Source organism: Salmo salar, chromosome 07 (assembly GCF_965601325.2).
Source record: "Salmo salar chromosome 07, fSalSal1, whole genome shotgun sequence".
Classification (NCBI taxonomy): domain Eukaryota; kingdom Metazoa; phylum Chordata; class Actinopteri; order Salmoniformes; family Salmonidae; genus Salmo; species Salmo salar.
This window is the reverse complement of record NC_138297.1, coordinates 57,412,979-57,427,840: the sequence shown is the minus strand read 5'-3', so window position 1 is coordinate 57,427,840 and position 14,862 is coordinate 57,412,979. Positions and strand designations below refer to the sequence as shown.

Genomic DNA, 14,862 nt, shown 5'->3' with positions numbered 1-14,862 from the left:
GATCTTGCAACATTTCAGTTACAAGTCCAATACTCTAACCACTAGGCTACCTGCTGTCCCACCTAGACCCTTTACCATCCTAAAGCGTTTTTGGAAGAAATAGTTTTTTGATGATTCTTTGGAAGGGTTCTACATAGAACCTTATATACTGCTCAAAAAAATAAAGGGAACGCTTAAACAACACATCCTAGATCTGAATGAAATAAATAATCTTATTAAATACTTTTTTATTTCCATAGTTGAATGTGCTGACAACAAAATCACACAAAAATAATCAATGGAAATCCAATTTATCAACCCATGGAGGTCTGGATTTGGAGTCACACTCAAAATTAAAGTGGAAAACCACACTACAGGCTGATCCAACTTTGATGTAATGTTCTTAAAACAAGTCAAAATGAGGCTCAGTAGTGTGTGTGGCCTCCACGTGCCTGTTTGACCTCCCTACAACGCCTGGGCATGCTCCTGATGAGGTGGCGGATGGTCTCCTGAGGGACCTCCTCCCAGACCTGGACTAAAGCATCCGCCAACTCCTGGACAGTCTGTGGTGCAACGTGGCGTTGGTGGATGGAGCGAGACATGATGTCCCAGATGTGCTCAATTGGATTCAGGTCTGGGGAACGAGCGGGCCAGTCCATAGCATCAATGCCTTCCTCTTGCAGGAACTGCTGACACACTCCAGCCACATGAGGTCTAGCATTGTCTTGCATTAGGAGGAACCCAGGGCCAACCGCACCAGCATATGGTCTCACAAGGGGTCTGAGGATCTCATCTCGGTACCTAATGGCAGTCAGGCTACCTCTGGCGAGCACATGGAGGGCTGTGCGGCCCCCCAAATAAATGCCACCCCACACCATGACTGACCCACTGCCAAACCGGTCATGCTGGAGGATGTTGCAGGCAGCAGAACGTTCTCCACGGCGTCTCCAGACTCTGTCACGTCTGTCACGTGCTCAGTGTGAACCTGCTTTCATCTGTGAAGAGCACAGGGCGCCAGTGGCGAATTTGCCAATCTTGGTGTACTCTGGCAAATGCCAAACATCCTGCACGGTGTTGGGCTGTAAGCACAACCCCCACCTGTGAACATCGGGCCCTCATACCACCCTCATGGAGTCTGTTTCTGACCGTTTGAGCAGACACATGCACATTTGTGGCCTGCTGGAGGTCATTTTGCAGGGCTCTGGCAGTGCTTCTCCTGCTCCTCCTTGCACAAAGGCGGAGGTAGCGGTCCTGCTGCTGAGTTGTTGCCCTCCTACGGCCTCCTCCACGTCTCCTGATGTACTGGCCTGTCTCCTGGTAGCGCCTCCATGCTCTGGACACTACGCTGACAGACACAGCAAACCTTCTTGCCACAGCTCACATTGATGTGCCATCCTGGATGAGCTGCACTACCTGAGCCACTTGTGTGGGTTGTAGACTCCGTCGCATGCTACCACTAGAGTGAAAGCACCGCCAGCATTCAAAAGTGACCAAAACATCAGCCAGGAAGCATAGGAACTGAGAAGTGGTCTGTGGTCCCCACCTGCAGAACCACTCCTTTATTGGGGGTGTCTTGCTAATTGCCTATAATTTCCACCTGTTGTCTATTCCATTTGCACAACAGCATGTGAAATGTATTGTCAATCAGTGTTGCTTCCTAAGTGGACAGTTTGATTTCACAGAAGTGTGATTGACTTGGAGTTACATTGTGTTGTTTAAGTGTTCCCTTTATTTTTTTGAGCAGTGTATATTATTTCACAGCATGCTCTGTTGCAGAGATATTTTTAGAATTGTTTATTTTACTGTAATATCTGTACATTTATTGGTTAATACATTTTATGCTACACAGAGATAAATAAACTAATCCAATCTGTTAGTAATTTTGGTTGTTCCAGTTTAGATGATCGAGGTAGTCTCAGTATTCAGTATTCCCTACCCTGGCAGTCATTCTGAATGCAGGTTGCGGGTGATTTAAGAATTCCACTTGTTGGATATCCTAACTCTGGCTTGATTCCAATATTGAATTACACATCACTTTTCAAGCCATGATAATGTGACTTGCAGGCCTGATGTTGCCTGTAAACCAGGAAATGATTAACAAAACTGTGATAGGGTATTTTTTTATTTTACTAGGCAAGTCAGTTAAGAACAAATTCTTATTTTCAATGACGGCCTCGGAACAGTGTGTTAACTGCCTTGTTCAGGGGCAGAACGACAGATTTGTACCTTGTCAGCTCGGGGAGTCAATCTTGAAACCTTTCGGTTACTAGTCCAACGCTCTAGCCACTAGGCTACGCTGCCGCCCCCCTGTAACTAGGCCCTCAAAGAAAGGCCTTATTTAAGTGGTAATGCACAAGAAGCGCGTGTTTGGAGGATATATTGGCACGGGTGTTGTTAGGCCCAAGACAAACACCGGCTTTGAGGGCTTTATCACTTTCAAACAATGGGTTACCAACATATTCAAATAATGATTTACATATTTTCATTAAACGTTTGAATTCATTTATTCATACTATTTAATCCTTACACAAGATATAGTCCCGACACAAATCTTGGGTTGCTACCCAAGCCGGCTGGTCTATTGGTTCGGTTGTCTGAGACGCGACCCAGTCGTTCGTTCTAAATGTTCTATTGCCATACAATCTGGCAACGTTCTTATCCCTTGCTTGCTAGTTAGACAACTATGGATAACTTAGTCACGTCAAACAGTGCAGCCAGAATAACAACAAAGTAGCTGCATTTGTTTTAGCTGTTTTCTAGTGACATTTATTTGGATACATCCATAACAATGAGCTAATGATGCGCAATTTCACCTGGCATAGAAAATGTGCTCTCTCCTCAGGACACTGTTGTTCAGAGGAGCTAGCCAACAACACAGCTAATACAATCACTTCAAACTGAAGCTGGGAAGACTGCAAACTAGCTGCACTTTGTTTCGTTTGACCTGTTTTCTATTGATAGTTCTTTGTATATATCCATAAAAATGATGCTGATTCATGATTTCGACTGGCTGAGAAAAGCTGCCTGCCTGCCTGTCTCGTCCCGCCTCCTGACTCCCGACACGTTCGCTGCTATGGGACAGCTGGAGAAGGAATTTGAATATTGAAACAATGGTGCAAATGTCGGAGACCGACTAAATTGTATTCAAATCTCTACTGTTGTAGATGCTTTTTATAGTGGAGATCTAGTTGATAAATTGCCTGGCTGGGCTGATGAGACAGTGGATTGCGCAGTCAGATGGAACAGAGTAAATAGGCATTTTAACGTCATAGATTTAGCCGGTGGTAACTTGTGGAATAGACACCAGCTGGAATGTGGTTATAACCAATCACCATTCAGGATTAGACCCACCCATTGTATAAGATACATGTAATGTATTGTCATAATTTTATTTGAAAGGCTAATAAGGCTGGTGTGTTCCACTCGTTCATACAGGGTTCCAGGAAAAACTCTCCGAAGATAAGAGGATTCTCAATAGAACCCTTCATAGACGGTTCTAGGAAGAAACTTTAGCTGATAAAATGGTTATTGGTAGAACCCTTCATAGAGGCTTCTAGGTAGAACCATATACAGGGGGTTCTTTGAAGAACCCAACATGAAGGGTTTTAGATAGAACCTACAAAGGGTTCTACCCAGCACCAAAAAGGGTTGCCCAATGGGGACAAACCAAAGAACCCTGTATGGTTCTTCTTAGCACCTGTTTTTCTAAAAGTGTAGAATCAGTCAATTCAGTTGTAGTTTTAGCTTTAGAGTTTCCAGCATTGCATTATGGGTGGATACTAGCCAACCTTGATACAATGTGTTACCATATAGCATTGAAAATAGTCTAACCCAAGGATAAAGAGATTAAACATACAGTTGAAAAGAAAAAAGGATTTGCACACTAAAAACAAAAAAGTAAGAGGTAGAAAACACACTAAAGCTTACCTTTCAATTTGTCTGTCCATGTTAATCTCTCTACTCATCTGCTTGTTTGTGGATAATATCTCTGTTCTTTCTGTGAGAAAGTAGACACAGTGTATAGGTAGTGAATAGATATTTCTGAAGAGCTGGAGAGAGTTTGGTACCGTACACAATACACTGTATACTTTAGTTTTATTTCGACAAGGTGATGTTGAAATGCAGTGACAATGAGTCATCAAAACCATAGAAACAGACGATTAAACACCCCCATATAATATACCCCCCCCCCACTAAAAAAAATGACATCCAATTCAATCATATTTCATAGAATACAGCTGATGTCATAAATACCCATCACTATTCTAAAGCTCTGGTGCTGTGCTAGACTGAATACCAATTGTATCACTATTCAACTGAATGTAATTATCCAGACATCCTGAATGTTACTCAGTGTCCATTAAAGCTATTGAGGATCAACAGAGTATATGCATTGTATATATCTAAGTAAAACAAACATATAGTGCCGATATTATCAGAATTAAAACAATGCAACATTAAACATTTTGTCCTCCTCAACGATACCCCCCCTTCCCCCGGCAAATTCAAACTAGACAATGCTGATATTAACAAAACATGTGCCCATTATAGTGCCACCTTGTGGTCGCTATGAATGTTCTTGCATATGTTGGGTCTTGTTGAGTGTTTTCAACATGTGTACCAAATGTGTTACAATACAAATATCTGTGACTGATTTATGTGTCGGACCACATGAACGTTTATTGGCCATTACGACCATGTTGTTTTAGGTACTAGTCTGGAATATATTGCGTTGAGAGACGTTTGGCCATACGTGCTGCATGTCAAGTTTCTTGCAGATCGGTCATTCAGTGCCAGAGGAGTAGCATTTTAAGTGTTATTCACAAAATACTAAATGGCGTAATATCCATCATGGTGGACCTTATGGATCCCTGCTGCAAATTTGTTCCTTGTGAAGAGGAGGACCGATGTACTGAATTTCATGACTTTTGGACAAACTGGGTGAGGGGCGTGACCTTTCAAAATATGCATTTTCAATTGCTTGATATAGTGCCTCCACCTGGACAGGCTGTGTCATTTAGAACATGCCAGATCTCTACAGCAAGACACATCATACAACCAAGTTTCATCAAAAACAGGCCATCCAGTCTGAGATATCGCATGTGACAAACATACAAACGTGCTATCGGACAGAGACAGAGCCAAAGTCCCCTCCCCGATTTCATCATGGGGAACAATAATCAGAACAACCTCTGAATTCTCTCTCCCAGATATGAAGTCATACCTTGTTGTGAGCCTTGGCGATATTGGTAATACAGGTAGACTATGTTACATTGTTGCTGCATTCTGAACTCATCATGTCTAACAGACTAACAATGTTTTTTATAGACTTTGGTTTTTCCATTTATATTTAGAGGTTGGACATTGGCACGTGGTGCGCATTGATTAGTGTTCCCTCGTTACTCAGTATGTGTTACACCTGTGCTGGTTTGTCATCTCATTAGTGGGAAGGTGTTTCACCTGTGCTGGCCCAGGTGATATTTAAGAGTGACCGGCTCAGTGCTCCGTTAAGATCAGATAAAGGATTGTTCTTTTAGAAGTCAAATAATAATAACAAACATCAGAAAATAAACTACAGTGAAATATTCTCCCTGGTGTTTGATGAAAGAGTGAACTCTAATTGAGGTACTAATTTTACAGGTCAGTTAATTTCAGGTTCAAACTCAGTCTGTGTGATTGACAGGAGAGATGATTAGAGGAGTAGAGTTTTTACCACCATCATTGAGCAAAGGGCTGAAGTATGGATATCGTTTCTCAGTGAAGGTGTAGCCAGTGAAAGAGTAGATATGAGACCTGGTCTCCACATCATAAAATGAGACCTGACCCTCCTCATAATCCACAAACACCCCCACCTTCTGGGGCTTCTCTCTCAGGTAGAGGTGGACACGGTTCGGGGCACAAGCTATGTACTTACTCCCATCCCTCAGGATCACTGCCCAGCGTCCATTATCAGGGCTTAATGTAACAGTCCCTTTTCTGTTGATAGACTCTCTGGCCACTCCTAAATTCCACTCAGTCTTCCCTGTAACAGTTACCTCATAGTAGAATCTCCCTGGGGAGAAGCCTTTCTTTCACAAGACATTAACGGCAGAATCAAACCTCTTTGGGTTATCAGGGAGCTTGTGTTTTTTTCTCTCCAGTTCTCACTTCTTTCCCATTCTTAGACAGAATGAGCCAGGGGCTTGCTGTATCAGGGTCCAGAATAACATCCACTGCATACTGCTGAATCCTCTTCAGCTCATCATCAAACAGCCTCTTCATCTCACTCATGACTGTCTCTTCTAGCTGAGACACAGCTCTCCTCACAGTCCCTACACACAGATCACTGTCCTTGGTGAGTGGAGGGCTGCACAGGGATGGGAAGCTCTGGAGGAGGTTTAGGTCGTCCTCAGTGTGTGAGAGCTGCTCCAGCTCAGTGCTTCTCCTCTTTAGCTCAGTGGTTTCCTGCTCCAGCTCTTTAATGAGCCCTTCAGCCTTCCTCGGTGACTGCAGTACATCCAGACAGATAGAGCACAGGAATTGCTCTTCATACAGGAGACTACTGGAGGTGGGCATATCTAGACAGAGAAAGAAAAGTCAAACCGTAAAAAATACATAATCTAGAATCAGCCAACTAAATTGTTGTTCAAGCTTTAGAGTTTCCAACATTGCATTATGGAGGGATACTAGCCAATCTAGACACGCGTTACCATATAACATAGAAAATAGTACTAAAACCAAAGAATAAAGAGTTTAAATATACTGTTGGAAACTAGAAAGGATTTACACACATCAAACATGGTTGAACTTAATCTTAATTTAACTTAATTTATCTGTCCATGTTAATCTCTCTACTCACCTGCATGTGTTTGTGGGTAATATCTTTGTATTTTCTGTGAGATAGTAGACTGTGTATTTAATAGATATTTCTGAAGAGCTGGGGAGAGTTTATTCCATACTCAGTACACTGTATACTTAAGTTTCATTTCAGCAAAGTGACATTGTAATGCTCCTCCCAATCCACTTCAGCAAAGTGATCTTGAAATGGTCCTCCCCTCTCCCTGGAACAGTTAACTCCTTACATGGCTGAACTCGCTCAGATGCCAGTTTTCCATTGTCTGTAGATTATGAATTTTATAGTATGGATATTTTTTATATAGATTTAAGTCAATAGTACATTATTTAAGTTAAGCTGCCTGTGTGACTGTCCACCCTCATGTTTCTCTTGATTGTTTTCATCATTCACTCACTAATTCTTTGCCTTTATTTTCACAACGAGTGTTATTCATGTTATTATCAGTTCAGAAAGGCAGACAGACAAGGTGCGATAACATGTACATTTATTTTTTAGTAAAAAAATATTTGAGAATTATATACAATGATGAGTCAGAAACACACCATTCATTACACACAACCCAATATCATATATATTTCCCCACAGTGGCATAAGTCTACTATTCCAAACTGATGTCATAAATAGCCATCACTATTCTAAAGCTCTGGGACTGTACTAGACCCAATACCAATTTGATCACTTTTCAACTGGATTTGAAAAATCCTGAATGTTACTAAGTGTTAATTACAGCTAATGAGGATCAACAGAGATATACAGTGTGCATAATATCTACACTCTTAGAAAAAATTATTCCAAAAAGTTTCTTTACGAAGGGATAGGGCTCTACCAAGAACTGTTTTGATCAGAAGAACCCTTTTTGGAAGACAAGGGTTCTTGATGATTCTTTGGAAGGCAAAAAGGGTTCTACATAGAGCCATATATAATATTTCCCAGCATGCTCTATTGCAGGAAGATTTTCAGAATTGTTTGTTTTACTGTAATATCTGTGTTTTTGCATGTACATTGAATGGTTGATTAATTGTATGCTACACAAAGATAATATCTAAACTAATCCAATCGGTTTGTAATTGGATTCATTGCACCCGTTACTGAGATAGTTGTTCCAGTTTAAATGATTGACGTTGTCTCAGTATTCAATCTTTCCTACCCTGCAGTCATTCTAAATGCAGGTTGGGTGTGATTAACAATTCCAATTGTTAGATAGCCTATCACTGGCTGGATTTCTGAATTACACATCACTTTGCAAGCCAGCATAATGTGCAAAGGGTTCTACCCAGCACCAAAAAGGGTTGCCCTATGGTTACAAAAAGAAAACACCTGTATGGCTCTACTTAGCACTTTTTTTCTAAGAGTGTAGGTAAAACAAACATGTAGTGGTGATATTATCTGATAAAAAATAATCAGAACATCCCCTGAAATCTCTCCCAGATATGAAGTAATAACTTGTTGTGAGCCTAAGAGATATGGTAATACAGGTAGACTATGTTACATTGCTGCTGCATTCTGCACTCATCATGTCTAACAGACTGACAGATGGACTACTGATTATAACAAATAACAAGCATATCAGTAATACTCTACAGTGAAATATTCTCCCTGGAGTTTCATAAAAGACAACTCTAATGGAGGTACTTATTTTACAGGTCACTTACTTTCAGGTTCAAACTCAGTCTGTGTGATTGACAGGGGAAATCAGAGGGGCAGAGTTTTTACCATCATGATTAACACTAGGGTTGAAGCATGGATATCGTTTCTCAGTGAAGGTGTAGCCAGTGAAAGAGTAGATATGAGACCTGGCCTCCACATCATAACAGGAGACCTGCCCCTCCTCATAATCCACAAATACCCCCACCTTCTAGGGCTTCTCTCTCAAGTAGAGGGGGGTAAAGATGGGGGCACAAGCTGCGTACTTACTCCTATCTGTCAGGACCACAGCCCAGCATCCACTATTGGGGGCCAGTGTGATATTGCCCTTCCTGTTTATGGAGTCTCTGGCCACTCCTAAACTCCATCCAGTCTTCCCTGTAACAGTCACCTCATAGTAAAATCTCCCTGAGGAGAATCCCTCCTTTCCCAAGACAATAAGGACAGGATCAAACCTCTTTGGGTTATTAGGGAGATTCTGTTGTGTCTCCATATCTTACTTGTTTCCCATCCTCAGACAGGATGAGTTCACGTTGTGCTGTATCAGGGTCCAGAGTCACATCCACTGCATACTGCTGAATCCTCTTCAGTTTGATGTCAGGCAGCTTCTCAATCTCTTTATTCAGTGTCTCCTCCAACTGACACGCCACTCTCCTCAAAGTCATCACTGTGAACACTGATCTCAGACCAGTCCTTGGTGGGTGGAGGGCTGCACAGGGATGGGAAGCTCTGGAGGAAATAAAGATAGTCCTCAGTGTGTGATCAGCTTCTCCTCACCCAATACAGCTATGCACCTTGTTCTTCCTGGAGCAGTTAACCCCTTACATGCCTGAATTCTCTCAGGTACCAGCATACCATTGTCTGTAGAGATTTGTTTTTATAGCATGGATATATTTATTTAGATTGAATTCAAGATTCAGATACATTATTGAAATGGAGGTGTCTGTGTGACTGTCCACTGTCATATGTATCATATTCTACTAAGCTATATGGAATTTAACGAAGGTCATACCAAGAATCATTTAGCTATTTCATTTTTAATTTTATGACCCCTGAAGTATCAAAAAAGTGTGTGTGTATATATTTATATACCGCCAGCATTCGAGCTCTATAGGAGAAAGCCCTGCCTCCAGCTGTTTGCTTAGAAATTCTAGGGACAGTTAGTAGGCCTGCGTCTTGTGACCATAGCGTACGTGTAGGTATGTACGGCAGGACATACCTCAGTGACTTTCAACGTAGCACTGTCATAGGATGCCACATTTCCAACTAGTCAGTTTGTCAAATTTCTGCCCTGCTAGAGCTGCCCTGGTCAACTGTAAGTGCTGTTATTGTGAAGTGGAAAGGTCTAGGAGCAACAACGGCTCAGCCACGAAGTGGTAGGCCACACAAGCTCACAGAACAGGACCGCCGGGTTCCAAACTACCCCTGGAAGCAACGTCAGCACAAGAACTGTTCGTCGGGAGCTTCATGAAATGGGTTTCCATGCCCGAGCAGCCGCAGACAAGCCTTAGATCACCATGCGCAACGCCAAGTGTCGACTGGCGCAGGAGAGGTGAAAGTCAATTCATGCGTCCTCTGAAACATGACCCACCAAAACACACTCCTTAACACCCGCCCACTTAACTTCTTATGGCTGGAATCCCAGTAACGGGATCAATATGACAACAGCCAGTGAAAGTGCAGGGCGCCAAATTCAAACAACAGAAATCTCATAATTAAAATTCCTAAAACATACAAGTATTTTACACCATTTTAAAGATACACTTGTTGTTAATCCCAACACAGTGTCCGATTTCAAAAAGGCTTTGCTACGAAAGCACACCAAACGATTATGTTAGGTCAGCAACTAGTCACAGAAAAACACAGCCATTTTTCCAGCCAAAGAGAGGAGTCACAAAAAGCAGAAATAGAGATAAAATTAATCACTAACCTTTGATGATCTTCATCAGATGACACTCATAGGACTTCATGTTACACAATACATGTATGTTTTGTTCGATAAAGTTCATATTTATATCCAAAAATCTCAGTTTAGATTGGCACGTTATGTACAGTAATGTTTTGCTTCTAAAACATCCGGTGGTTTTGCAGAGAGCCACATCAATTTACAGAAATACTCATCATAAATGTTGATGAAAATACAAGTGTTATACATGGAACATTAGATAAATTTCTCCTTAATGGAACCGCTGTGTCAGATTTCAAAAAAGCTTTACCGAAAAAGCACACCATGCAATAATCTGAGTACGGCGCTCAGACGTACTCAGTAGCCATACATATATCCGCCATGTTGGAGTCAACAGAAGTCAGAAATAGCATTATAAATATTCAATTACCTTTGATGATCTTCATCAGAATGCACTCCCAGGAATCCCAGTTCCACAATAAATGTTTGTTTTGTTCAATAAAGTCCATCCTTTATGTCCAAATACCTCCTTTTGTTCACGCCTTCTGTTCACAAATCCAAATTCACGACGCGCAGGCCAGACAAAAACTCAAACAATTCCATTACAGTTCGTAGAAACATGTCAAACGATGTATAGAATCAATCTTTAGGATGATTTTATCATAAATCTTCAATAAGGTTTCAACCGTAGAATTCCTTTGTCTTTAGAAATGCAATGGAACTCGGCTACCTCTCATGGGCGCGCGCATGACTGAAGCTCATGCCCTTCTGGCAGACCTCTCACTCAATCAGCTCTTATTCTCTCCCACTTCACAGTAGAAGCCTCAAACAAGGTTCTAAAGACTGTTGACATCTAGTGGAAGCCTTAGGAAGTGCAATATGACCCCACAGACACTGTATATTGGATAGGCCAAGACTTGAAAAACTACAAACCTCAGATTTCCCACTTCCTGGTTGGATTTTTTCTCAGGTTTTTGCCAGCCATATGAGGTCTGTTATACTCACAGACATCATTCAAACAGTTTTAGAAACTTCAGAGTGTTTACTTCAGAGTGTCCATCCAAATCTACTAATAATATGCATATCTTAGCTTCTTGGCCTGAGTAGCAGGCAGTTTACTCTGGGCACCTTATTCATCCAAGCTACTCAATACTGCCACCCAGCCATAAGAAGTTAACCCGGAAGCCAGCCGCACCAATGTGTCAGAGGAAACACTGTTCAACTGCCAACCGAAGTCAACGTGCAGGCACCCGGCCCGCCACAAGGAGTGGCTAGAGCGCAATTAAAGCCAAGTAAAGCCCCCCTGGCCAAACCCTCCCCTTACCCGGACGACACTGGGTCAATTGTGCACCACCCTATAGGACACCCGGTCATGGCTGGTTGTGACACAGCCTGGGATGGAACCCGGGTCTGTAGTGACACCTCAAGGACTGCAATGCAGTGCCTTAGACCGCTGCGCCACTCGGGGAGCTTTACATGTACTTGTTGGTAAGAGCCTAACCTTTCCACAGAGGGGTCATAATAGTTTGTAGGCCAAAACGATTTTTGGACTGATTTTCAGGTTGTTTCATGATCTGACAAACACCCCTCTAGCTCTGTCAGCTTTCACTGCAGATGCGGAAGTGCGACATCCACATGTAGTGGATTGAGACTCATCCAATGCAATACAACCGATATCTCTAGCTTAAACTGACAGATTTTAATGGAGATTTTTATATTATGCTAATTAGATTTCAGTGGGGGCGCAGACATTGACCTTAGGGGGTTAAGCCATAATCACTGTTTTCCCACGTGGACAGATTTTGACGGGAGTGAAACCTCTCACTTCGGCTCTCTCTCTCTGTGAATACTCATCTATTGCTTCAATAGCATTTCTGTACATGTTTTTGAGTTATATCATGTTGTTATGTGTCTTGTATACCAATCCGTCACCTCAAAGGAAGTCCCCTCAGAAAAGGAGTTGTTTAATTCAAATTATCATAAACAGTTGTAAATATCACAGAGTGGGCCTTTAACTCTGTTATATGAATACTAATGTATGTGTATGCGTATGTGTTTGTCTATCCCACAGCCACCATTGTGCTGAATGAGCTGAACTGGACAGACGCATTAGAGGCCGTGTTTAGGAAGAACAAGGAAGAGGATCCTACTCTACTGTGGCAGGTGTTCGGCAGTGCCACTGGATTGGCTCGCTACTTCCCAGGTGAGTAGCCAGCCAGCCAATCGGCTTACGCCCTCAGCCCATGACCTTAAAGTGGCTATTAATGGAGACGTAATGCCCTGGGCCACTTTGTCACGTTGTATTTACTCAGCACTCACACACACTGAAAAAACACACAGAAAGAGAGAGAAAGATCACTCTCTCTCTCTCTCGCTCTCTCTCTCACACACACACACACACACACACACACACACTAGAGCTCTCTCTCACACACACGCGGAGGTTGGGAAAACAGTGAGTCATGGCAATCCCTGTGTTTGTCACCAAGGCCTGGGTAGCTGTGGGCTTGTTGACACACACACAGGGACGGGGACGGGGACAGAGATGGGGACAAGGACACAGGGACAGCCATCAATTGCCTCCTTATGCCGTACCTCTGACATGACCGACCTGAAAAGCACTTTGTGAAATTTGTTGATGTAGAAAGGTTTTTTTAAATATACAGTACCAGTCAAAAGTTTGGACTCCTACTCATTCAAGAGTTTTTCTTTATTTTTACTATTTTCTACATTGTAGAATAATAGTGAAGACATCAAAACTATGAAATAACACATGGAATCATGTCGTAACCAAAAAAGTGTTAAACAAATAAAATAAAAAAGCCAGTCTTTGCCTTGATGACAGCTTTGCACACTCTTGGCATTCTCTCAACCAGCTTCATAAGGAATGCTTTTCCAACCATCTTGAAGGAGTTCCCACATATGCTGAGCACTTGTTGGCTGCTTTTCTTTCACTCTGTGGTCCAACTCATCCCAAACCTTCTCAATTGGGTTGAGGTTGGGGGATTGTGGAGGCCAGGTAATTTGATGCAGCACTACATCACTCTCCTTGGTCAAATAGCCCTTACACAGCCTGGAGGTGTGTTGGGTCATTGTCCTGTTGAAAAACAAATGATTGTCCCACTAAGCGCAAACCAGATGGGATGGCATATCACTGCAGAATACTGTTGTAGCCATGCTGGTTAAGTGTGCCTTGAATTCTAAATAAATCACAGACAGTGTCACCAGCAAAGCACCATCACACCTCCTCCTCTATGCTTCACTGTGGGAACCACACATGCAGAGATCAATCAATCCATCAAATGTATTTATAAAGCCATTTTTACATCAGCTGGTGTCACAAAGTGCTATACAGAAACCAGCCTAAAACCCCAAACAGCAAGCAATGCAGATGTAGAAGCACGGTGGCTAGGAAAAACTCCCTAGAAAGGCAGGAATCTAGGAAGAAACTTAGAGAGGAACCAGGCTCTGAGGGGTGGCCAGTCCTCTTCTGGCTGTGCCGGGGTGGAGATTATAACAGTACATAGCCAAGATGTTCAAACGTTCATATATGACCAGCAGGGTCAAGTAATAAGTGGTTGTCGAGGGTGCAACAGGTCAGCACGACCAGGTGGATTGGGGACAGCAAGCAATCATCAGGCCAGGTAGTCCCGAGGCATGGTCCTGAGAGAGAGAGAGAGAGAGAGAGAGAGCTTACTTAAATTCACACAGGACACCGGATAAGACAGGAGAAATACTCCAGATATAAAAGACTGACCCTAGCCCCCCGACACATAAACTATTGCAGCATAATTACTGGAGGCTGAGACAGGAGGGGTCGGGATACACTGTGGCCTCGTCCGACTATACCCCGGACAGGGCCAACCTGGCAGGATATAGCCCCACCCACTTTGCCAAAGCACAGCCCCCACACCACTAGAGGGATATCTTACTATCAACTTACTATCCTGAGACAAGGCCAAGTATAGCCCACGAAGTTCTCCCCTATGGCTCGAACCCAAGGGGCGCGCCAACCAGGACAGGAAGATCATGTCAGAGACTCAACCCACTCAAGTGAGGCACCCCTCCTAGGGACGGCATGGAAGAGCACCAGTAAGCCAGTGACTCAGCCCCTGCAATAGGGTTAGAGGCAGAGAATCCCAGTGGAGAGAGGGGAACCGTCCAGGCAGAGACAGCAAGGGCGGTTCGTTGCTCCAGTGCCTTTTCGTTCACCTTCACACTCCTGGGCCAGACTACACTCAATCATAGGACCTACTGAAGAGATGAGTCTTCAATAAAGACTTAAAGGTTGAGACCGAGTCTGCGTCTCTCACATGGGTAGGCAGACCATTCCATAAAAATGGAGCTCTATAGGAGAAAGCCCTGCCTCCAGCTGTTTGCTTAGAAATTCTAGGGACAGTTAGGAGGCCTGCGTCTTGTGACCGTAGCATACGTGTAGATACAGTGAGGGAAAAAAGTATTTGATCCCCTGCTGATTTTGTACGTTTAACCACTGACA

General features: G+C 42.9%; 1 protein-coding gene across 1 annotated transcript in view; it reads left to right on the top strand.

The window, feature by feature from the left end:
• The window catches only part of LOC106595617 (voltage-dependent calcium channel subunit alpha-2/delta-1), a 185,869-nt gene that overhangs the window by 105,266 nt on the left and 65,741 nt on the right, over window positions 1-14,862 (top strand). Inside the window, exon 7 of the mRNA XM_045722235.2 lies at window positions 12,436-12,567. Coding sequence (XP_045578191.1) covers window positions 12,436-12,567 — 132 coding nt within the window. The remainder of the gene's footprint in view (window positions 1-12,435; window positions 12,568-14,862) is intronic.